This window comes from Prionailurus viverrinus, chromosome D1, assembly GCF_022837055.1.
Source record: "Prionailurus viverrinus isolate Anna chromosome D1, UM_Priviv_1.0, whole genome shotgun sequence".
Lineage (NCBI taxonomy): Eukaryota > Metazoa > Chordata > Mammalia > Carnivora > Felidae > Prionailurus > Prionailurus viverrinus.
The window spans coordinates 96,465,097-96,490,934 of record NC_062570.1 but is presented as its reverse complement, the minus strand read 5'-3'; the positions used below and the strand labels follow the sequence as shown (position 1 = coordinate 96,490,934).

The following is a 25,838-nucleotide window of genomic DNA, read 5'->3' as shown; positions in this document are numbered from 1 at the left end:
TAACTCACTGAGCCACCCAGGCACCCCTGGAAAATTACTTGTTTTTTGTTTTTTTTTTTTTTTTTTTTTTTTTTTTCTTTCTTTTTTTTTATTTATTTATTTTTGGGACAGAGAGAGACAGAGCATGAACGGGGGAGGGGCAGAGAGAGAGGGAGACACAGAATGGGAAACAGGCTCCAGGCTCTGAGCCATCAGCCCAGAGCCCGACGCGGGGCTCGAACTCACGGACCGCGAGATCGTGACCTGGCTGAAGTCGGACGCTTAACCGACTGCGCCACCCAGGCGCCCCGAAAATTACTTGTTTTTAATCAAAGCTTGTGTTAGCATAAATAGACCATTTTATGTAGTTATGTTAGGATTTTACTAACTCCAAATCATCCTTAAGTATCCAGTTGAACATGGCTATGTCTTAAAAAGTGAAAAGGAATAAATATGCCCATTTTAATAAAAATGCTCACAAATCCTAAAATTGGTCCAATGATAATAACTGTAGTAAGTAACTACATTTAAACACAGTCACGATGCAAGTTGAGTTTAGTTTGTTTTTTATTCGCTTGATGCTATATATGTAACTGTGATATCACGTTCTGGGGATGTTTACCTCCCCCCAAATTATCATTTAGTTCCCCAGCTACAATATTTAAAGCACAAATTAAGGGCATGGGGTAATAGAGAACATAGTACAAGAAGCCAAAGACTCCGTTCACATCAGTCATTTACTAGGTATGACTTGGTTTTCAGACTTGGTTTCCATACTTAAAAAGTGAGGGGCTTAGTCTATCAGTTCCTGAATAGGAATGACCTTTAACATCATGTATGGTTTCTGGGTATGGGTATGGTTTCTGAACTACACATGTCTAAACATGATGCTAAGTGTTCCACAAAAATGAGTATACTTATTTGTGGCTTAATATTTATATCAGTTATTAGAGTGATTACATTTTAGATTTTACACAGCTCTATAGCATTAAACAGAATGGAAGTACAATAAAAGCTAATTCTACATCAACATTTTTATTACTAGTAGCCTGCTGTCATTAGATATTAATTCCATTGGTTTTTCTTAACAGTAAAGGAATAGAGTAATTCAAAATTTATGAAATTTCTTGTTGGTTTTAATGGACTCCTCTTTGTTTCTACTACTAGATATAGCACGGAGTCATTTAAATTAGTGCTTTGTAGTTAAAGATTTGTAAATGGTAGCATGTAACAAACTGTGCATTTAATCAGTAATGGTACAACAAGATTATCAAAACAGTGGAAACTGACAAGAAAATCTATAACTTTATTTGATGGAAGAATCAAGTTAAGTGAACCTTTTCCATAAAACTCTCAGAAGTACTTTCTCTCCATGATGAAAAGGGAAGCAATCCCTAAATAAAAGTACTGAAGAACTTAATAAATACATCCAAAGAATATGCCTTTCTATGAATTCTTTTATACTTTAAGTCTGTACCCCAAATTACAATTATCCACTTAGAATAACAACTAATAATCTGAAAGTGGGAGGAGAAACACTAATCATCTACTTAAATGGGACTCTTTTCCGAACACCTTGGTCCCACATTTCCTCAACCAAAAAAAAGGTTTGCTTTTTTTTTTTATATAGAAGTTACTGAACCATCAATAATCCAATTGGAAAGACCACTTACTGTTTTAAAGAAATCATGCAAACATAAGCCAATGTTTTAATTAAGAGGTAGAGCTAGTGTCTGGCCATGGTGCAGTACACTCCCACATGCCTAATGCCAGCTGTAGAACAGCAACACTCAAGCAGCTGCGGTAATTGGAGATGCAGACCAACACATGCTAATTTGGCTGGGCCAACTAATTGGTAGGTATGCTACATTTCTAACAAAATATCCACCCATATTACAGATGTTGTTCCCTATCAGCAAAAACGACTGGTAACAAACAGTAATGAAGTTGAAATAAGGTACACTTGGTGAAATCGTTTAGTTGGAAAGCTTTACGGCGGGATCCCACATTAGCTTAGAAAACCACTTGTGCCAAAATTGGAACAGAAACTAAATTTCAAAAGTATCTTTCAGTGCAAGATTATGAATATTAAGAGGTTTCACAATAGCTCTTCAGTCACCAAAATAACACTGGTTAGTGGACACATCCCCCTTAACCATGCCATGCCCAGTGCAGAAATCCAAAAATTTTAGTCCTGTTCTTTCTTTAAAGCCTAATGCAGACCAAACAACATTTATAGACATGTGCAAAGATAATAATTACATTTACCAGGAAATCTATAATGGTAAAAAGGAGGGGGTACGGGGTTCTTCTGTTTCCAGCCATGATGGTGTAACAAAGACTAGATCTACTCCATCACCTTAAGCTAAAAAAAAAAAAAGAAAAACAAAAAAAGGACAAAATATATGAAACAATGGTTTTCTGTCCCTGGAAGACAGATAGTTCAGGACAGCAATACTCAAGAGAAGGGAAACAAAAGAGGTGAGCTCTAAGGCTGCCCTAACTTACTGCCTAGAGATTTTCTACACCAGAATAGAGATGAGCAGTTCCCCCCAGTTGAGGAAACAGATTTGAGCATGTGAGGAAGACAGAGCCCCTAGAATTTACCAGAGGACTGAGAGAGCATGAGCCAGACCAACAGCAAGAAAAACATGAGTAAAACAAGATCAAGAGTGGGGCTCCTGGCTGGATCAGTCAATGGAGTGTGCAACTCTTGGTCTTGGAGTTGTGGGTTCGAGCCTCAAGTTGGGTGTAGAGATTACCTGAAAATAAAATCTTTAAAAAAGTAAAAAACAAAGACAAACAACACAAGAGCACACTATATTCTGTAATCCTCCCTTATTCACAGTATTGCTTTCCATGGTTTGAGTTAGCCACAATCAACTATGGTCTGGAAGCAGATGATTCTCCTTCTGATGAATCGTCAAAAAGTCCATAGTAGCCTAATGCTAGGTCACAATGCCTACGCCATTATCTCATCTCATGCCATCTCATCATGTAGGCATTTTATCATCTCGGACTGCCACAAGAAGAGTGAGTCCAGTACAATAAAATATTTTGAGAGAAAGACTGCATTCATATAACTTCTGTTGTTGTAATTATTCTACTTTATTATCTTTGTTGTAAATCTCTTATTGCACCTAATTTATAAATTAAACTTTATCATAAGTAAGTATATATAAAAAAAAACAGAGTATGTACTGGGTCCAGTATGATCTGTGGTTTCAGACATCCACTAGGGGTCTTGGAACATATCCACCACAAACAAGGGGGGCTGCCGTATGTTCAAAAAGGAACAGCATGAAAATTTTTAAAAGATATAAGGGAAATATAAAAATGCCCTAAAATTTTATATTGAGACAAAAATAATGTCTAGATTAAAAAAAATAATAATCCTAACAGCAAGTTAGACACTAAACAAAGAAAGATTAGTGAATGTGAACACACAGCAATAGACACTCTCTAAAATGAAATACAAAGAGAAAAGACACCAAAAACAAAAACAAAAAAAGAAAGAAGATAACAATCAGTTAAGTTGATAGACAAGTTTAATCCATTTAATATATGTGTAAGTGGATTCCTACAAAGAGAGTGAAGGATAGAAAAAGTATTTGATGGCCCCAATTTCTCCAAATATAGTGAAAACTATAAACCCATAAATTTCAACTCAATAAACTCCAAAAAGGATAAACATGAAGAAAAGTACACCAAGGGACAAATTGCTTAAAGCCAGTGATAAAGAGAACAACCTTAAAAGGGAAAGACGAAAAAAAAAAGAAGAAATAAAGTGTCTTACATACAAAACAGATGAACATAAGGGAAGGGAAGTAAAAATAATAGAAAAACAGGGAGGGGGACAAAACATAAGAAACTCTTAAATATAGAGAAGAAACAGAAGGTTGCTGGAAGGGTTGTGGGAGGAGGATGGGCTAAATGGTTAAGCACCATTAAGGAATCTACTCCTGAAATCATTGTTGCACCATATTCTAACTTGGATATAAATTTAAAAATAAATTATTAATAATAAAAGTGTCTTACACAAGGTGGTAAAAAAGATAGGAATGACAGCAGACTTCTCAAAAACATGACAGGCCAGAATGCAGCAAAGTACTAAATGGGAAAAAAAGAATCGGTCATCGTAAGATTTTATACCCAGAGAAAATACATTTCAAAAATAAAGGTTTTTGTTCAGACTTACAAAAAGAATTCATCACTAGGAGACCAGTACTACAAGAAAATATAAAAGGAGGTCTTTCAGACAGGGAAAAAACAAAACAAAAAAAAAACCCCACAAGATTCTTGACTGAATTATGTATGTATACAAAGGAATGAAGAGCAGAAAATATTGTGTATAAATACAGAAGACTTTAAAAATAAATTTAATTCTCATTAAAATATAGCTATTTATAGCAAAAATAATGTTACACAATTCATAACATACACAGAAATAAAACACAAAAGGGAATGAAAGTACACTGTCATTAGGTTCTCATGCTCTATATAAAGTAGTAGCTGATTGTGACAAGCTAAAGATACATACTACAAAGTCTAAAGCAATCACTCAAAACAAAGAGAAAAGATGCACAGCCAATAGCCAAAGAAGGAAATAATATGAAATGATAAAAAACATACTATTAATTTAAACGTAGGCAGAAAAAAACAAAACAAGGGAAAAAGAACAGACAAGATGACCAGAAAACAAAGAGTAAATGGGTAGATCTTAACCCAATCCTATCAACAATAACATTAGATGCAAATGGTCTGAGAACCCTGATTAATAAGTCATCAAATTGGATTTTTTTAAAAAGACCAAACCTACGCTGTCTACAAGAAACTTACTTTAAATAGAAAGCACATATTTGTTAAAAGTAAAGGCAGAAATATATACCATGCTAAAACTAATCAAAAGAAAAATAAAGTTGATTTCAGTGCAAATAATACTACCAAGAATAAAGAAGGTGATTTCATAATGATAAAAGGAATGAATTCATCAAGAGAACATAACATCCTTAAATGTTAATGCATCTAAAAACAAAGAAATAGACACACAGAGACAGATAAATCCATAATTCTACTTGGAGATTTCAACTCCCCTTTCACAGTAACTGATAAGGGCAAGTAGACAGAAAAATCAATGGAGATACAGATTTGAACAATACTGTCAACCAAGAGTTCTATGTTTTAAAAAGCCTCTTCTGAGTAGCATATGGATACTAATCAGTGCTCCCTTAAATCTGAGGAGAGAAAATTCAAGAACTGCCAGACAAGGACAAAAACTTCTAATGCTTTAAGTGTGCCGGAAATTTCAGAAAAATCATTCTCACAGAAAAGGCTGGCTTGAGCAGTACAGTTAAAAAATTCAAACAGACACTCGGCTGGCAAGTAATAGTTATTTTTAAATGCTCTAATAAACTTTTAAAGTATTTTTAATAATTGGTAAATAAGAATTATGTAAGAATCCAAGATGTATATAAAAGTCCTAATTAAGGTAAATCTTTGGCCAAATTAGAACTGGTTCTATCATTGTAATTTTTAAAGTGGCTATGTCTTCTCTCTGATCATATCGCAGGCTGAAACATAATGCCACTCTAACATTTCAGTCATTGAACTTTTATATTTTCCACATAGGTTTTATCAGTTAGCTGTATTATCACTGCTTCCACCAACTAAAATTATGAGAATTGGTGTCTTTTATGACTCTTCTAAACTTCAGACAATGCTGAAGTAACATCATTTGATGTTACTCTTCATGTCCCCTGTATAAAAGTTTCAAATGTCATCTCTCTGACGAACTTGGTATCAATAATGATCGTATTGTTCTGCATTGTCAACTTAAATATAACTTCTATGATTCTTAATTAATCCTAAGATACTATACTAATATAGTGAGTTAAAGAAAGAGGCATCTTTGTTACCTGGACCATTTCTAAAGACCAAAAAAAATTTTTTTTGGTTTATTTTTTTTAATATGAAATTTATTGTCACATTGGTTTCCACACAACACCCAGTGCTCCTCCTAAGAGGTGCCCTCCTCAATACCCATCACACACCCACCCCTCGCCCCCACTCCCCATCAACCCTCAGTTTATTCTCAGTTTGTAAGAGTCTAAAGACTAAAATTCTTAAAGAAGACTCCAATTGGGATGGCAAAGTCAAAGTGGTAGGTGAATTTTCTTATAATGTAATAACAGACATAAAGTTAATACATTTTAAGCTTCAGGTGAAAGTGTTAACTTTATATGTGTAAGTGTATAAAATGTATTAAAATCAACAAAGAAAGCTTATGAGTTAAATAGTTTGAAACCAGTTGTTGAGAAGAAACTTGATCTTTGATAATATAGTCTTCTCTTAATGAGAAAGCTGTAAGAAAAAAAAAAATTATTCTGTACCTCCAGTAGGCAGCCTGGCCAACATAGGTTCCTTATCTCCCTCAAACACTCTCACTTTCTAACAGCCTGTTAACTTTTTAAGCTTTTGTGTTGACTTTTGTCATGCCCTTGAATCGTTTTTTTTTTAAACAAAAGTTTCTCGTTTCTAAAAAAGCTGAATTTCCTAATAATTATTGTTTCTTGTGGCTATGTTTTATTTTAATTCCTGTCACTCTAAACCAAGACTCTAATCATTTCTTATCTTGGACACCTATGACCTACACTTCTATTCTGCTATAATCTCTAGTCTGCTGGCAACTCTTTATGCTACTACCTTCATAAATTTGGGCCACAAAATGAAACATAGTAAAACTGATTAAGACATAAGGTATATTTTATATACCAAAACTATCATTGGTATTTCCCAGATAGTCACTAGGTAGCACTACTGAGCAGAGAGGGTATTGGGAAAAAAAGTAAATTTTTCCTATCTTTAATTAGCTCAGCTGTCTTATGAGAGCTGCCCTGTTTATCAAGCCCAAAACATGGGCAGAGCCCAGATGTGACTAAAAATGAATATTATTCAACATGTGTACTTGCCAGGATAGACAGAATCATATTCATGATCCTGTGTATACAGACTGGCCACACAACTATGAACAAAGTGATACCTAAGATTATGTTTCTTTTATTTTTTTATTTTTTAATGCTTTTATTTATTTTTGAGAGACAGAGAGATGGAGTGAGTAGGGGAAGGGCAGAGAGAGAGAGAGAGAGAGAGAGAGAGAGAGAGAGACAAAGAATCTGAAGTAGGCTCCATGCTCTGAGTTCTCAGCACAGAGCCCAACACAGGGCTCAAACTAGCCGTGAGATCATGATCTGAGCTGAAATCAGATTCAACTGAGCCACTCAAGAGTCCCAAGATTATGTTTCTAAGTATAAAATATTCTTGCTAATTGGTGGCAATTTTAAAACATACTTTATAGATGTCCCTGGAGATTTATCGATGCCTTTAGTGTCCATCATTAGGGTCCTGCCTTAAGGAAAATCGTGGACTAAATCATCAATTAGCTCTATATTATACCAGAATAGTATTCTATTCTGTTACTGTTAATTACTGTAATAAATGAACCAGAGACCATCAGTCCTATTAACAGGTGGTTCCTACGTTTCCTTCAAGTTTGCCAAAAGCTAGAGGCCCAGAAGCTGGAGGTCAGAAAATACAGTCTTTAGGAAGGAACATCCAAAGAATAATAGCCTCAGCAGAGGCCTTTTGAGTGCACCTGACTGTCACTGATGCCGTAAAAAAAAAAAAATCAACTCCTGTGTCGGACTTCCTTCCCAGTGTAACCTGACACTGCCACCAAGCTCAGACTATGGAACAGATTATACCAGGAAACCGAGTCAGTACCTACAGAACTCTTTTATTTGAAAATCAGATACAAGCGTGCTTTTGGCCCAAGGTCCAACAGAACAAGAATTAATTTTGCAGCTGAATGAAATAGTGGTTTTGAGAAAATAGCTCTCTTTCTTCATTTTTCATTACCCCTCTTTGGTGACTGGCTGTCCTTGGGCAAATGGGAATGAAATGAATGGTTTGAATGATATGTTGATGGTATTCAACTCTTGGAATGGTATGCTGCTCCTACTGATCCCTCAGAAATCAGGAAAAATATTCTCTGAAAAACCTTACTATAGTTCATAAACTGTAGCAGATTGTATTTTCCAGATCCAGATTTTATTTTCCAAAAATATCTCCCTTCCCACACGTTCTTTTCCAACATTACCTTGTCTCTCTTCCCTCAAGAGGTGGAGTCTATTCCTCTCACCTTGAATCTGGGCAGGCTCATGTCTGCTTTGACCAATAGAATATGGCAAAAAAAGTAATGCTGTATGAATTCTGAGAGTAGGTCACAAAAAGATATCAGCTTCTGCCTCATTGTCTTGGCACATTCACTGAGCGATGATAGTTCCCCTGTGGGGAGTCCAACTCCCCTGATCTGGCCATGCTAGAGAGGCTATGCAAAGGCACTTCAGTCAACAGTCCCAGCTGAATCTGGCTTTCCAGTCATTCCCTATCATGGCCCCAGCCTTGTGAGAGAAGCCATCTTAAATCTTTTGGACCAGCCTCTCCACTAGCTGAGTATCACTTAGGGAACTCAGTAATGCCATGAGAAGCAAAAGAATATGTCCCCCAAGTCCCGGTAAAACTGATCAGCAGAATTTTTGAGCACCTTAAAATGGTTATTATTTCACATTGATAAGTTTGAGGTAGTTGTTATGCAGCCACAGCAACTGGAACATAAACTATGTAATTGTTAGGTAAATTTAAAGATGGAAATTGTATAGAAGATACAACACATATTAATTGGCCCTGCCTGCAAAACTAATCAGAACAATGGTCAGAGAGTATACGTGTCTTTACCGAGTTGTTTCACCTTACAAGGCAATGTAATTATTTGCATAGGCTCAGTAAGAATCTATCCTTCTGGGACGCCTGGGTAGCTCAGTCAGTTATGTGTCTGACTCTTGGTTTCAGCTCAGGTCATGATCTCGAGGTTCTTGAATTCAAGCCCCGCATCTGGCTCTGCAGTGGCAACACGGAGCCTGCTTGGGATTCTCTCTCTCTCCTTCTCTGTCTGCCCCTCCCTCCCTCAACGCTAGCATGTGCACGAACTCTTTCTGATCTCAAAATAAATAAACTTAAAAAAAAAAAAAAAAAAGAATCTATCCTTCTTCCTGCAAGGATATAATTAGATGAGACAAATTTGTAACCATGACCATGCCAGAAATGTTTCATTTAACGGTAAATCTCATTTAATTAGGCATGACAAGCTCACTAGTAAGAACAATAATTACACTCCAATATGCAGAAACAATGCTTCAGAGCAACTATCCTGGTACCTGCCCAATGGCTTGTGGAATCTCAGTGTTATGGGTAGTAAAGAATGTCACTTTCTGCAAACGCTGATGAATTTGGGGATCTTGGAGTAGTAGGGTACCTCCACAATCATAAGTACCACAGGCAAAAACCAATGCAGGCAAACAGGCTGCTTTTGGGTTCCTAATGGTTCCTTAGCTTAGATTTTGTGAACTGTAAGGGCAATAAAAATATTTCTGGTACTATAGAAGTGACAGAAAAATATATATGACTAGGGGCTACGTGCTAAGATTAACTCTCTGATCTTAACATCATGTGATTTTGGTTTAATTAAACATGAAAGTTAAAAAGGTTAACTAGTACCTTGTCCCTACAAAAATGAAATAAGCTAAATATAACAAAGCATCATATTAATAGTACTGCTAGTACATCAAGAAATTGTGAAACAAACATTTGGTGAAATCTACACTTAACTATACAGATTTGATCATAGGTAAGATATGAAAAAGCGAAACTGATTTTTTTTTTTTTTTACCTTACCCTATTTCTCTGTGACTACAGACCAGTAAGATTTACATTTCTAAAAGGTTTACATTTCAAGAGATCATGGAATTACATGGCAATCCCAAAGCTTTGCACCCTGACATAAGTTAACAAAAAAAAAGAGAAACACCGTATCTGTTTTTTTTTAATCAAAATCAGAGATGTATGGTTTTTAAAACCTGAAGCTGATTAAACTGTACACAATCAGAATTGCCAACTGCCACATAAGAATAGGAACTGTAAATATCACCATCTCTTTATTCTGTGAGCCACTAGGTTGTTCTGAAAGCTAGTCTTCTTTGCATTGTGCTTTACTGCAAATAAAAATTACCTCAGAGCTCAAAAATTAGGAGTTTTTTTTTCTTGGACAAATCAAACTTGACAAAAATACTGAATATGTTAATAATCCTGGCCAACAAAGATAACAAAATAAGCTTATTATATATGTGTTGACTCTCAGCCTGTATTAATTCAACGGGTGACAGGTATCCTTACAAAGAAGTGTAATTTCATCTAAGCAGTAGATCCTGAGAAAGCATTTACCCATTGTTGGCAAAACATTTAGTTCCCTACTAAATTATATATAACCCTTTGAAAATTTTTTCTGAACAACTCTGATACGTAGGCTGTCCTCCACACTCACAAGGAATTGCTTCTAAAGAAACAGGATCCCAGGGGCGCCTGGGTGGCTCAGTCGGTTGAGCATCCAACTTCAGCTCAGGTCATGACCTCGCAGTTTGTGAGTTCAGGCCCCACATCGTGCTCTGTGCTGACAGCTTGGAGCCTGGAGCCTGCTTCAGATTCTGTGTCTCCTTCTCTCTCTGCCCCTCCCCCACTTGTGCTCTGTCTCTCTCTATCAAAAATAAATAAACGTAAAAAAAATATTTTTTTTTTAAAAAAGAAACAGAATCCCCAAGTTTACATAACAACAGTGGAGAGTCAGAAGGTGATAGGAGCCCAGAAGAGGTCCCTAATTTTTCTCAATTGGTACGTGGTTTCTTTTTCAATCTCCTCCTTTCCTCTCTTCTTCTTTCAATCACATAGGGAAGGAGGATAAGTTTAACCTCCTGGAGTGAATGTAAGAGTTGGACTAGACGAGACAAGTTAGCCTAGTTAAACTAACTTGCTTGACTTAGGTTTCCTGATTGAAGTCAGACAGATGCAGAAATGGTATCAGGAGCGGGATCCCCAAAAACAGACTTCAAAGGACTTTGGTATTGGTTTGATTTGATCCATAATGCCACATCACCATTAATCAAATTAATGCTGGCTACGGATTATAATAAAGTATCCGCTGAAGAAATGCCTTAAGGGACCAAGGGGCTGTCACATTTGAGTTGGGCAGAAATGAGTACAAAGATTGTGGTATGGCATGGTTTCTGAATGCACTGAAGCACTCACTGAAAGAAAATGACAAGCTTGGGTCTTTAAACGTTCAGCTCCCATTTATGAACGGAGAACCAGAGAACTTCAATGGCAGCCCGAATAAAAACCTTGATGTCTTACAGCCACAGAGCTCACCTTGCTCACATCAGATTTAACTGTGCCAGTTGCACAATTACAACGCAAGCTGACCTCCACAGACTCACCATGTCTCATGCATGAAAATGAAAGCACTGAGCAAGACTTGGGATGGGGATTATCTGGGTGAACTCAGCTGAAGCCAAGGATCTTGAATCCCCAAGCTATTCTGAGCCTCCCTTGCCAGTGGAAATAGAAATAGCCTGCTCTCCTGTGTCTGAAGAGATTACCTTTCCCCTGGGTTGAAGAACCTGCGCTTACCTCACGATAACTCTAAGGGCAGTTCCTTGCAGAAGAATTCCTCTTCTCCTCACGATCAAGATCTCTACTGTTACTCATAACAGGGTAAACTCACAGCACTCTTTGGGGAGTAAGTATAAAGTCTGGTCCATAAAGTAATAACTTATACACAAAAATAATTGCAAAAGTTGGCTAATTTGTGTTGGTAGATACCTAGGAAATCTGTGTGAGAATGATTCTAAGAGTGTTAGATCAAGGAAAACATAATATAATGCCAGATTGGGATATTTTTTAAAAAACAAATCACTTACCAGAGATTTAATGGTTATCATGTACAACTAGAAGGGGCTCTAAGAGTTAATTTTGCTGGCTGATTGAGACTTGGACCCATGACAGCCCTCCATTTAGTAAGACTGGGAAGCTGCAACTGCCCCGTCATAATGCCGAGGCAGAAACCCAATGGCTTAAGAAAACAGGTATGTTGGAGTGGATTTATCATGTGCAACTTGCACATACAACCCATCCACCATGATACTCTGTAAGAGGGCCCAGTGGATTCTCTGTTCACTAAGGCTCCAGCTTCATAACTGAAGTGCCATTATATGGGCAAAAGGTTATTAGTCTGGCCCTTTAACACCCCATCAGTCACAGAATTCACCACGTTGCTACAAAGGTAAGAACCTCTCCATTTTCTCCCCTTGGTTTCTTCTATGGCACTATTACAAACTCCAAGTATTTAATTTATTTGTCTGGTTTGTTTTGGTTTATTCGCTTTTTTACCTATTTTTTTTTCCTCTGTCTCCCCCTCTAGCACATAAGTTCCATGAAAGCAGGGCTGTCTCTATCATGTTCACCACTCTATGCTGACTGCCTAGCACAGTACCTGGTGCATTGGCATTCAATAAGGATGTGTTGAAGGCGTAAATAGTTGGTCTTTGTCCACATTAAATTCTGGTCCTCCTTTCTCATGGAATAGATATGTTCACAAAAACACTATCGTCCCAAAGAGAAGATTTACATGTGAGTTAAAAACTAGCACAGGCATCTATAATCTCCTCTTTGTATTTCTTCAGCTTAGAACGGATGACCTGGTCTGCTGATACCACCGCTTTCATTAACTTATATGATGCCTAGAAAAACATAATAAAGGTCAATTCAGTGTGTCACCATCTGTCCCTTCATGAGAATGTTTGAACAGGATCCTGTCTTTATCCAGAACCACATCTCTGACCTCAGTCACATGTCACCTCATATCACAAGTTGATAAATTCCCAAATAACATTAAAGTATACTTCTGACTCATTGAGCAATTCTTGTACAGGCTGGAGCACTTTCTAAAAGACTGTCATGAGGTAGCTTTTACTTGTTTCAAGTAGATGATGGATTCATTCAGATCACAGCATTTCAAAATTCAACATGCCCTTTAATCGAAGGTTCTATTTTCCACCTATGAACCTTTACTTCCAGCATCCAGTAGATGCTTTCATTAGCAGCCAATTTTACCCACACACATGCACAAACACATTTTTATCACTACAAGAGTTAAGTATATACATGATCACAAGCAACTAAGAGAGAAACAGTATTAAGATCTAGGCAATATGTTAAGTTCAACTACTATCTAAATTAACTGCCTCTGGCTCATTTGTATCATGGCTTACTTCGAATTCACACCTTAGCAAAACTGCAAAATACTGTATGCCTTGGACCTTCAGGGTTGTGTTTACATAGTTCAAACCTTCAAAGTTAAAATCCTTAGATGCCAAAGATGTAAAGATCTGTGCTCCCAGCAGGGTTTAAAACAAACAAACAAACAAACAAACAAAAAGATTAAAAAAAAAAAAAAAGATTTAACATACTTACACACAATGTTATAAGTCAATTATCTCAATAAAGCTGAAAAAAAAAAAACACAGCAGAATGCCTCTCTCATCTGAAAGAACTGGACCAGTTTGTTAGTTGGCTACTCACAGAAGTTAAAGCAGGAATCCTAGAGAATGATAAATATACATGTAACCATTTTATTTCATTTAAACTGTGTATAAATATAATTCATTCACCCATTCTCTGTGTAGGACTCCTGCCTTACATCTGAACTGAGATCTGCTGACTGGTATTCCAGTCTTTCCTGCAGAACCCATGCCGGTAATGCATCATTTATGACTGCAGTTTTCAGTTCCTTTAAAGTGCAGCAAAAATTTCAACACATATGAAACAATCGGAGAGCAAATTTCTTACTTTTTATCATTTTCCGCTATTATTTTGCATTTGTCTTGTTCACTGCTAATTTGACAGGTAATTTTGGAAAGAACTCTCTTTTCTCACTATTTTTCACAGCATTCAAATTAGTTTTCGTAGAAACAACTCCCCTTTTTAATACAAATATTGCATCAGTTTGCAGAACATTAAATAATAAATGTGCTCTGCATAGTTTGTGGACAAACTCAGCTGACTCTTAAAGCAAGTAATTTGACTTGTGGGGGTAAAAGTGCACCAGCATCACACTGAGAAGCCTATGGGCTACAAACAGCACACTGGGAACACCAGTCAGTATGTTCTCCCAAGGAAACGGACAGTACGGCTTAATCCACCTGCTTGGTTAATTAAACGTCAGTTCAGAATCTTTGCTATATGGTAATTCAGGTCTTAAGCATAGCTGGCTAAGAAGAAAGCTCCAAAGATTCCTTCCCATATGTAGATAGGCTGCCTTCTATATTTTTCTTCAATTATATATGATATACATTAGAGATAACAATGTCAAAGAGTAAAAAAAAAAAGCACAAGAATACTGAAATAAAGCAACAGAAAAAGAATTCAGGTATTTAAGTAGAACATGATAAAATACTCAGAGATTCTGATTCCTAACAGCAACTAATTGAGTCAGTAAAACACGTTTTAAGGAAATTTTAACAGTCCCATATGAATTTGAAAAAAACTGATGACCCCATTTTAAAACATCCCTTCAACAACATAAGAAAAAAGCTTTCTGAGCTATAAATAAATGTCAGTGCTAGATACCTACATGAAAACATTCAACTTAGATTACTGTATTCCTTTTGTAAACATGAAAGCAGGAGAGGGTGTAAGGAGAAACTTACTTATTTCACTGGAAACTTGGTTCAGTTTGTCTTGTGATCTGCTGATAAGGACAATCTTCATTCCATGTTTTGCTAACTGAAAACAATAAAAAAAAAAAAAAACATTGAAGAGTTGAATCACCTGTATATTTCATTAAAAGACAGAAATCAGGGGCGCCTGGGTGGCGCAGTCGGTTAAGCGTCCGACTTCAGCCAGGTCACGATCTCGCGGTCCGTGAGTTCGAGCCCCGCGTCGGGCTCTGGGCTGATGGCTCAGAGCCTGGAGCCTGTTTCCGATTCTGTGTCTCCCTCTCTCTCTGCCCCCCCCCCCCCCCCCCCGTTCATGCTCTGTCTCTCTCTGTCCCAAAAATAAATAAATGTTGAAAAAAATAAACAAATAAAATAAAAGACAAATCAGATATATTCTCATTTTAAGAAAACCTGATAATATGATATACCTAACTAAAAAACCAGTAAACCCAAGTTGTAATGAATGGACAAACCAAATGAAGACACTACAAAAGGATTCCCCACAGGGCTATCTTTCTAGATTCAGCAAGTACATAAATGTCAAAGGATCTCAGAAGGAGTAAGACTTTTACTTTTCATTTTGCACCTACCTACACTGCTTTAGTTTTTTAAAATCATAAATATCTATTACTTCTATAATTTAAAAGCTAGCTTTAAAAAAGATTTTGTTTTGGACTGGATACATAAAGATTGGAAGACTGGCAAAGAAAACTACAGTTAAAATGTTATAAATTCCTAAAACCAGAAGAAATTCTTAAAATTTTATTTAGGCATGATGTTTTGTGGACAACAAAGGTAAACTGAGGTAGTTGATTGGATAAAATAAAGTATTTCCTGAAAACACCTTCTGTGTGTATACACAGAACTATGTAAGTGCTATATAGAATGAGTAGGATTTATAGGAATGTGGTTTCTAAACAGACAAGCAGAGGAAAAATACACTGATACATACGAAACGTTTTAGTGAACTATTCCAAACCGTATATAAATGAGCAATAAATCAGATATTTAAACTAAAAGTAATTTAGTAAACTAATATTCCAGTCTTGAATCCTAAAGTCAGTTTTTATTAAGTAGTGAGCAGTTTTGCAAATGAGAAAATATGGAAAAACATTTTTATTAAAATAACAAGGGTTAATAATAATTTGCTAAATTAATCTGCTATAAAACCACTAAAGAACCTGAGTCCATGCTTACAATTAAAAAAAAATTAACAAAGGAGGAAAGACAAATAAGAGCTCTTAATTATAGAAAAGAAACATCTAGTAAATGTAGAAGGAAAGATATTATTACAAAAATTACCGATTTTTTCACAACCATGGTAATAACTAATTTAGGAAAAAACTGTCAATGGATGTTAAATCCACTGGACAAAAGACTGTTGGGAAACGGATATTTTTTTCATACAGTCTCAAAGTATCATCCCACAGATTCTATATTAATTACAAAGGGGAAGAAGTACCTTCATAACAGAGAATGGTGGTAGACAGCATCTTAATAAATGATTTATCTTAACATAATAATGGGACAAGAGAGTTCTTGTACCTCCTGATAAAATGAACTCAGAAAGATAAAATATCATCTGGGTAGCATTCCTGCTAAAAAAATGTCTAACCTGAGCTAATCATGAGGAAACATCAGACAAACTGAGAAATCTGCAAAACAACTGGCCTGTATTTTTCAAAAATGCCATTGTTATAAAAAAAATTTTTTTTAAAGCTAGGAAACTCTTCTGGTCAAAAGACATGACACCTAAATGCAATGTATGATCCTTAACTGAATCTTGAAACCAAAAAGAGCTATAAACCTGGCTGGTTCAATTGTAAGAGCATGTTAACTCTTGATCTCAGGGTCATGAGTTCAAGCCCCACATTGGGTGTAGAGAGTACTTAAATAAACAAATGAATAAATAAATAAAAAGAGCTATAAAGAGCATTACTGAAACAATTTGGGAAACTTGCATATATAGGTTTTATATAATAGCATATCAAGTTAAACTTCCTGTGTGTGACCATTGCACCGTGGTTATAAGGTTGAACGTTCCTAGTTCTTAGAAGATGCATGCTGAAATCTTTAAGGGTGAGTTGTTAGGATGTCTGCAACTCACAAATGGTCCCGGCAAACAATATTAACTTAAAAATATCCATAATAGTAAATGAAAGTTAAATGTGACAAAATGTTAATAACTGGTGAATGCAGGTGAAAGGTACAGGGTATTTGTTGTATTTTTCTTGCAACCTTCCTGGAGTTTTGACACTCGAAATAAAAACCTGGCACAACAAAAGGAGATTGGAAAAAAAAAAACAACTCTTTGGGAATGACAAATGAGAAATCCAGTGGGTCTGCCAGGATCGTCATCACAACTGGGCCATATCATTAGCTTTGGGTGCCTTAGTGGAACTAGAAGGCAGGGAAGCTTGTCTTAAAAGAGTACAGTACTATCAACGCTCCTGCTTTGTACAGTCGTCCTCATACTATCATGGTCCCTATCCTTTCATGACATTCAAGAGAACTTGAGAACTCTTTGCCTATATCTGTCAGTATCTTTCTGTCAATTACAGTCCTTATTAAAAAATGATGCCATGGGAGCACCTGGGTGGCTCAGTCGGTTGAGCATCAGACTTTGGCTCAGGTCATGATCTCTCAGTTCATGAGTTTGAGCCCCACGTTGGGATCTGTGCTGACAGCTCGGAGCCTGGAGCCTGCTTTGGATTCTGTGTCTCCCTCTCCCTGTCTCTCTCTGACACTCCCCTGCTAATGCTCTGCCTCTCAAAATGAATAAACTTAAAAAAAAAAAAAAAAAATGATGCCATGGACTAGCCTAGAAATGAAACTACTCTATAATAGTAAATCCACCTATTGGAAAATAGTTCAAAACAACTGACTTTAAAACTAAGGACTGTCCAGGGCACCTGGGTGGCTCAGTCAGTTAAGCGACTGACTCTTGATTTCAGCTCAGGTCGTGATGCCACAGTTTGTGAGTTCAAGCCCTGCATCCGGCTCTGCACTCACAGGGCAGAGCCTGCTTGGGATTCTCTCTCTCCCCCTCTCCCTTTGCCCTCCCCAATGCTCTTTTTCTCTCAAAATAAATGAATAAACATTTTTTTAAAAAATAAACAAATAAAACTAAGGACTGTCCATAATCACGCAATATAAAATAAAATTACACTACATTTTTTCCAACATACTGGGATAGAAAGTTTTATACTCACTTTTGCACAAAAATTTATTTTAAAACTGTCTTTGCTTAAGCAAACATGGTGTTTCTGATTACAAAGTATATGTATTGTACTGTGCAACATTATATTTGTTTTTAACTTCAAACATCAAAACTACTGTAAGAGACCATCCCATATTTGTTCTTATATTTTTAAGCCAAAAAGAAAGGTCTTGAAAATTACCTACCTCTTCTGCATAGGACTTCCCAATTCCATCAGTACTACCTGTGACAACTGAGAAAAGAAAAAAACAGTTTAGGTGAAGAAGTACAACGAAGAACCAATCATCGTGAGGACCCATCAGTTACTTATACACAAGAAGACCTGTGTAATACTTTGATGTAAAAGATGCAGCCACACCAGTGGTTCAAATTTAAGACTGAATACCCACCACAATGGCTAAAATTTGAAAGACTGCAATACCAAGTATTGACATGGTGGTGCAGCAACTGGAACTTTCACATATTGTTGGTGGCACTGGAAACTGATACAATCATTCTGAGAAAAAAAATATTTGGCATTATGTCCAGAACTAAACATGTGCCTACCCTAAGACCTAGCAATTCCCAAGAGGTATGAATGCATCGTGTCTGCCAAAAGAATGCCCATGATCTCTTTATTTATGCATAACAGGTAAACATACCCAACTACTGATCTACAAGAGAGTAAGGAAGTAAACCGAGGTATGTTCATATAATGGGGTACTAAATAGCAATAAAAAAGAACTATTGATTTACACAAAACATGCACAAACCTCCCACATATTATGTTAAGTGAAAAAAGTCTGACATAAAAGTATACAAACTACTGTGATTCCATTTATTAAGGTTTAAAAAAAAAAAAGGTAAAACTAATCTGTGATGACAAAAGTCAGAATATTGGTCACATCTGGGTAAGGCGGCAGATGACAAGAAAGGGGCATGAAGGGACCTCTAGGGTGGAGGATATATCCTGTATTTTGATTTGGGTACCTGAGTGTGTAAAAATTCACTTCAAAAATGTATACTTAAGCACATATTACTATCCCTGTTACACCTTAATAAACTCAATTTTTCAAAATTATGGGCAACCAAAAATTTGATTTCTTCCATGGGAAAGTATATTTCTCTTCATCATGGTATCTTCTCTCTGAAATACTGGAATGATGTTTGTTACAAATTCAGAGCATTGCCATCTACTCCAAAGTGTTAGGGATGTGCCTCAATTGGTTTTCTTTTTTTTTTTTGTATGTTTGTCTATTTATTTTAATGTTTATTTATTTTGAGAAAGAGGGAGAGAATGGGGGGGGAGGGGCAGAGAGAGAGGGAGACAGAGGATCCACAGCGGGCTCTGTGCTGTCAGCACAGAGCCCGATATGGAGCTCAAACTCACTAACTGTAAGATCATAACCTGAGCCGAAGTTGGACGCTTAACCAACTGGGTCACCCAGGCTCCCCTAAATGTTTATTTATTTTTTAGTGAGAGAGAGAACATGCTCTTGCACAAGCAGGGGAGGGATAGATTTTTAGCTGAAATATACATATTTCAAAAGAATACAGATGACAGTGGAGCGGCATGTGTGTGTGTGTGCACAAGTGTATGTGTGCTTTTAAATTGCCAACCCCACACTTATCAAACCGGCATATCTATCATACTTTACTCTTTTTTAATGTTTATTTATTTGGGGGGGAGGGGCAGTGAGAGAGGGGGACAGAGGATCTGAAGCAGGCTCTGTGCTGACAGCAGAGAGCCTGATGCAGGGCCCGAACTCACAAACCATGAGATCATGACCTGAGCCGAAGTCGGACCCTTAACCAACTGAGCCACCCAGCTGGCCCTATCATTCTTTAAAAGTCCTGGAGGGGCGCCTGGGTGGCGCAGTCAGTTAAGCATCCGACTTCAGCCAGGTCACGATCTCACGGTCCGTGAGTTCGAGCCCCGCGTCGGGCTCTGGGCTGATGGCTGAGAGCCTGGAGCCTGTTTCCGATTCTGTGTCTCCCTCTCTCTCTGCCCCTCCCCCGTTCGTGCTCTGTCTCTCTCGGCCCCAAAAATAAATAAACGTTGAAAAAAAAATTTTGTTTAAAGTCCTGGAAAGCCCAGAATATTGGAAGGACTAGAGATTATAAAATTTGCCTAATGGATATCAAGTCTTCCTTTTCCAGAGTCTCTGGTTTTGGAGTTTATAGTAGATACTGTTAGAGCACCGACCACATACCCCCCTTCCAGCACAAAGGTTCTCAGTCAACCCCCCACTAGGAGTGTTATCTGCTGAGTACCAACCAAGAACTGTCCTCAGACAAAGAGAGCTGCCTTGCCCAAGGTTATAGCCCCTCCCCTGGGCAGTATGTCTAATGACTGGTCCACACTTGGGGACAAAGGTCTGACTCCTTTACTTCACTTAGGCATCTCTGAAGGGCTATGCAAGGTTCAGAAATTCCCATGGGATCAGCTGTGACCTCTGCTACACTTGCGTCACAGTTGCACATCTGCCTGTCCTATTCTGCTTCTGGCGCTTCCGTACAGAGGTTATTCCTAAGTGTACCCCCCAATGCACCCCTGTGCACACACATTTCAATCAATGCCCGAGTGTTTCCTGATGAACTACTGAGCCTGCAGTCAAGCCTCTTCTTTTTTACATAATTGTATGTAGATTGAAGCAATACATGAACTTGGTTTGAAAAAGAAAATAGTGGGGCGCCTGGGTGGCGCAGTCGGTTAAGCGCCCGACTTCAGCCAGGTCACGATCTCGCGGTCCGTGAGTTTGAGCCCCGCGTCGGGCTCTGGGCTGATGGCTCAGAGCCTGGAGCCTGTTTCCGATTCTGTGTCTCCCTCTCTCTCTGCCCCTCCCCCGTTCATGCTCTGTCTCTCTCTGTCCCAAAAATAAATAAACGTTGAAAAAAAAAAATCTTTTTAAAAAGAAAAAGAAAATAGTTACAAAAGGTTTAAAGTGAAAAACAGCAGTACCTCACCCCACCCTTCTGCATCATAGCACCCCATTCTGCTCCAGCTCCAGAAGTAACCATTTTCATCATTTCAGTTGGTTTTCCTTATGTTATCATCCTTGTTCTCTAAATCCTGTGCTCACACTGTTATCTCCTGATCCGTTAATTTTTATATTACTTATTACAGTTGATGAGAACTCCCATTCCCCTTTGTTTTCCCCCTCCTTCTAATGAAGTTATATCACAAGGTTCTGTCAATAGTCAGTGTGCACATTATTATAATAATGCACCTCAATTCTGACATAAACCAGAGGACATGGGCCCTAGCAAAGCTGCCCACACTTTAGGCATCAGCCACAAGTTTAGACATCTCAACAGGCATCCATACTCTAACTAACTGACTATAAAATTAAGGGTTCCCACAACCCCTCAGGTTCAGTAATTCACTAAACGAGTCACAGAACTCAGGACAACTTCACAACTTGTAATTACAGTTTTTAAATAAAGGATACAAATCAGAACGAACCAAATGCATAGCCACATGGGGTGAGGTCTAGGAGGGTCCTGAATGTAGAGCTTCCATGCCTTGCCTGAATCAGGGCATTTTACCCTCACGGCACATCAATGTGTTCACCAGTTAGGAAGCTACATCAAACTTCAGTGTCCAGAGTTTTTATTGGGTTTCATTACAAAGGCATGGTTGACCGAATCACGGACCATGTCACTGAACTAAACTTCCACCCCCCCTTCCCTTCCCAGAGGTTGGAAGGTTGAGCTGATATCATCAAATGACTCAAACCCCCAATCTTCTAATCAATGGTTGGTCTTTCTGGCATGACCAGCCCCCATCTTGAAGCTATCTAGGTTCTACCATGAGTCATCTCATTGGCATAAAGTATCAGGGCCAATTGTGAATAACAAAGACAACCCTATCATTCAGGAAATTCCAAAGATTTAGATTCTCCCCAGCAGAAACCAGGGATGAAGGCTTTTCATATTCTTTATTATACAACAATTACTGTGGTTAGATAAATATAATATTCACTACTGAAGCAAATAGTATAGTATAATTACCTTTCCCTTCTTGGTCAACATTTTTCTTTTCCTGTGGTTAAAATTGCCTTTTTCTTCCATTTCCATAGTTTTCTTTTTAAAATTTCCCCCATTTTCTAACAGTCTCTTGATACAATTTTCCACACAATCAATCCCATAAATGTGTTCCATTCTTTTTTTTCCCCTTAGAGATTACTTCCCTTGAGCCCTCCAGCTTTTATCCTGCTCCTCCTTGGAATGGCTACTCTGCTGCACAGCTATTATTCTGGAACCTAACCATGAGAATTCCCTTGGCCTCTCTCTCCAATGTTGAAGCTCTTGTTTTCTAGATCTTGTTCTAGTCTCTCATTACGAAGCACACCCACCAGAAGCTTTCCAACAATGGATACATGAAGACACATTTTTGTAAACATTTTTGTAAATAAATTTTTTATTTTGGACTTACCAAAAAAAATGTGAAGATAATACAGGGTGATCCCTATACTCCAAGTCAGTTTCTCCTATTCCTAACATCTTATATTTGTCACAATTCATCAATGAATACTGGTACATTACAGTAGTCCCCTCTTTTCCACCAGGGATACATTCCAAGACCCCCAGTGATGCCTGAAACTGTGGATAATACCACATCCTATATATACTATGGTTTTTCCTATAAATACATACCTATGATAAAGTTTAACTTATGAATTGGCCATAGTAAGAGATTAAAAACTTAACAATAAAATAGAACAATTCTGGGGCGCCTGGGTGGCGCAGTCGGTTAAGCGTCCGACTTCAGCCAGATCACGATCTCGTGGTCCGTGAGTTCAAGCCCCGCGTCAGGCTCTGGGCTGATGGCTCAGAGCCTGGAGCCTGTTTCTGATTCTGTGTCTCCCTCTCTCTCTGCCCCTCCCCCGTTCATGCTCTGTCTCTCTCTGTCCCCAAAATAAAAATAAACGTTGAAAAAAAGAAAAAAAGAAAAAAAAGAAAATAAGAAGAAAAAAAAATTAAAAAAATAAAATAAAATAAAATAGAACAATTCTAACATACCATAATAACAGTTATACCAGTGTGTTCTCTTTCACAATACCTTATTGTACTGTACCCACCCTTCTTCTTCTTGTGATATGTGAGATGATAAAAGGTCCACGTGATGAAGTGAGGTGAACGATGTAGGCATTAGGACATAGTGTCAAGCTACTACTGACCTTCTGACAATATGGCAGGAGGAGGATCACCTGCTTCCAGACCACAGTTGACGCAGGTAATTGACAGTGAAGAGCAAAATCTCAAATAAGAGGGGGGACAGGGTGCCTGTGTGGCTCAGTTGGTTAAGCTTCTGACTCTTGACTTCAGCTCGGGTCATGATCTCATGGTTTGTGGATTCGAGCCCTGAGTTGGGTTCTATGCAGACAGCAGAGCCTGCATCAGATTCTCCCTTTCTCTCTGTCCCTCCCCTACTCACAATCTGTCTCTTTCAAAATACATACATACATATATACATAAAAGAAGGGGGGCTACTATATTATTAACAAAAGCCTGTATCTTTTTCAGATATTCTTGTTACTGAATGTCCTTCTGTTCTACAATGCCATCCAGAATATCCTATTTAGTTGTCATGTTTCTTCATGTGACAATTTAAGAGACAGTTTTTTGACAGTTTAGGAGAAACTTTCTGATTGTATCTTTTTTTTTTTTTAAGTCTATATATTCTAACTTCACACATAATAGTTCAACTGGGTATAAAATTCTCAGCAGGAAATAATTTTTAACAAAAATACTGAAGACAATTCTCCACTGTCTTCCAGCACCAATAATGTTTAATATGTGTTTCACTATTCTGAGTTCAGATCATTTGTAAGTACCAGCTTTTTTGTCATGGAGCTTTTAGAATTACCATTTAATCTTTAACACTCTGTCATGATAATGTATCTTTCAGTGGTTTTTTTTCCATTCATTGGTGCTAGATACTAGTGGGCCTTAAAATCCATGATCTTCAATTCTGGCAATTCTCTTCCATTAATTCTTGGATAATTTCTTCACTTCTCTTTCTACACCACTTCTCTTTCTACAATTCTTATTAATCAGGGGCACATGGGTGGCTCAGTCAGTTAAGTGTCGACTTCAGCTCAGGTCATGATCTCATGGTTCATATGTTCAAGCCCCACATCGGGCTCTGTGCTGATAACTTGGAGCTTGGAGCCTGCTTCAAAATTCCCTCTCTCTCTGCCCCTCCCCCATTTGCCTCTGTCTCTCAAAAATGAATAAACATTTAAAAAAATGTATAATTCTTATTAATCAGAATTTAGATTTTAAAAAAAGGTTTAGTTAGTTATTTTTGACAGAGAGCACATGTCCACAGGTATGTGAGCAGAGGAGGGGCACAGAGAGGTTGAGAGAATCCCCAAGCAGGCTCCACATGGAGCCTGACATGGGACTTAAACCTACAAACCATGAGATCATGACATGAGCTGAAATCAAGAGCCAGATGCTTAACCAATTGAGCCACCCAGGCGCCCCTAATAAGAATTTAGATTTAACAGTTTCTCTATTAATCATACTTTTCTTTTTGTCCTACTTTCTTGGAAATTTCTTCAGTTTTAACTTCCAAACTTTCTATTATATGACTTTTAAATTTTAGGGGTCAAATTTTTAATTTTGAAGAGCTCTCCTCTATTCTGATTGCTTGTACCTTTTTTTTTTTAAAGAGCATCTTGTTCTTATTATAAACCCATTATCTTCTCTTATCTCTGAGGATATTAATTATATTTTATTTATATACAGTTGGTCCTTAAACAACAGGGGTTTGAACTGCACAAGTTCACTTATATACAGATTTTTTTAATACAAAGACAGTATAATATGGTAAATGTATTTTCCTTTCCTTATGATTTTTTAAAATTTTTCTAGAGAGAGAGCATGCAAGCACTTGCATGCATGCAAGCAGGAGAGGGAGAGAGAATCTCAAGCAGGCTCCATGCCCAGCACAGAGCCTGATGCAGGGCTCGATCCCATGAACCAAGAGATCATGACTTGAACCAAAATCAAGAGTCAGGTAATTAACCAATTGAGCCACCCAGGCACCCCCCGCCCATCCTTAAGATTTTCTTAAAAACATTTTCTCCTCTCTAGCTGAGTGTAAGAATATAGTCAGCTAATCCACATAATATCAAAAATATGTTAATCAACTGTTGTTATCAGTAGGGCTTCCAGTCAACAGCAGGCTATTAGTAATTAAGTTATTGGGGAGTCAGAAGTTACACGCAGGCTCTCGACTGCACAGGGCCCCTAATTCCCACGTTGTTCAAGGGTCAACTACATTTATATTTTCTTCTACTCCTTATATTCTGTTTCCTCTACTTTCCTTTTGACTGATTTGGCTGTCTCATCTTGGAAGCATTAATACAGCAATTAGTGTGCACTTGTGGGGTGATTACACTTTTAGCCTCACTCTAGGGTAATCAAAGGACAAATGACCTTTTTTATTAGGGATTCCATAAAAGTATTTGTCTTTTCTGAGACCCTTCAATATCTCTTAAGAAGCATTTCCCAATTTAAATCTTTTGGCTGCTGGGTAGTTTGCAGATTTTTTACTCAACCCCTGTTCTCAGTCAGGTATCTCACCTCTGCCTTCTGTTGTGTCCAATTTTCCTGAGTCTCAAGCACATTTGGCTCAGTGCCCTTCCCCACCCCTGTCTTTTGAAGTACCTGACACTTCCAACTGCTGTGCTTTTCTGGGATCCAAAAGCAAATCTGTATGCTTCCTGCTTCCTAATGGTGGACTGTCTGTGAGCACTCTGTGGTCTCCGCTCTCTGAAGTCAGTTACCACTCTTCCAACCTTCATTTGTGGTGACTGGGCAATGAGGGATTTCAGAAGTTCCCTAGTTTCATCAAAATGGAGCTCTCTTTTTCTCATTCTCCTAATTCTTAGAGAGGATTTCCAGGAAATAAAAGGCTAGAAATATAGCAATTTGGTCATTTTAAGACTGTAAGTTACCCAAGTTTCCTCTTAAACATATTATAC

The 25,838-nt window shown here is 37.6% G+C and overlaps 1 protein-coding gene across 1 annotated transcript in view; it reads right to left on the bottom strand.

The window, feature by feature from the left end:
* The window catches only part of HSD17B12 (hydroxysteroid 17-beta dehydrogenase 12), a 167,614-nt gene that overhangs the window by 88,971 nt on the left and 52,805 nt on the right, over positions 1–25,838 (bottom strand). The window contains exons 2-3 of the mRNA XM_047878031.1: positions 18,045–18,091; positions 14,631–14,706 (exon numbers count right to left, since the gene is read on the bottom strand). Coding sequence (XP_047733987.1) covers positions 14,631–14,706; positions 18,045–18,091 — 123 coding nt within the window. The remainder of the gene's footprint in view (positions 1–14,630; positions 14,707–18,044; positions 18,092–25,838) is intronic.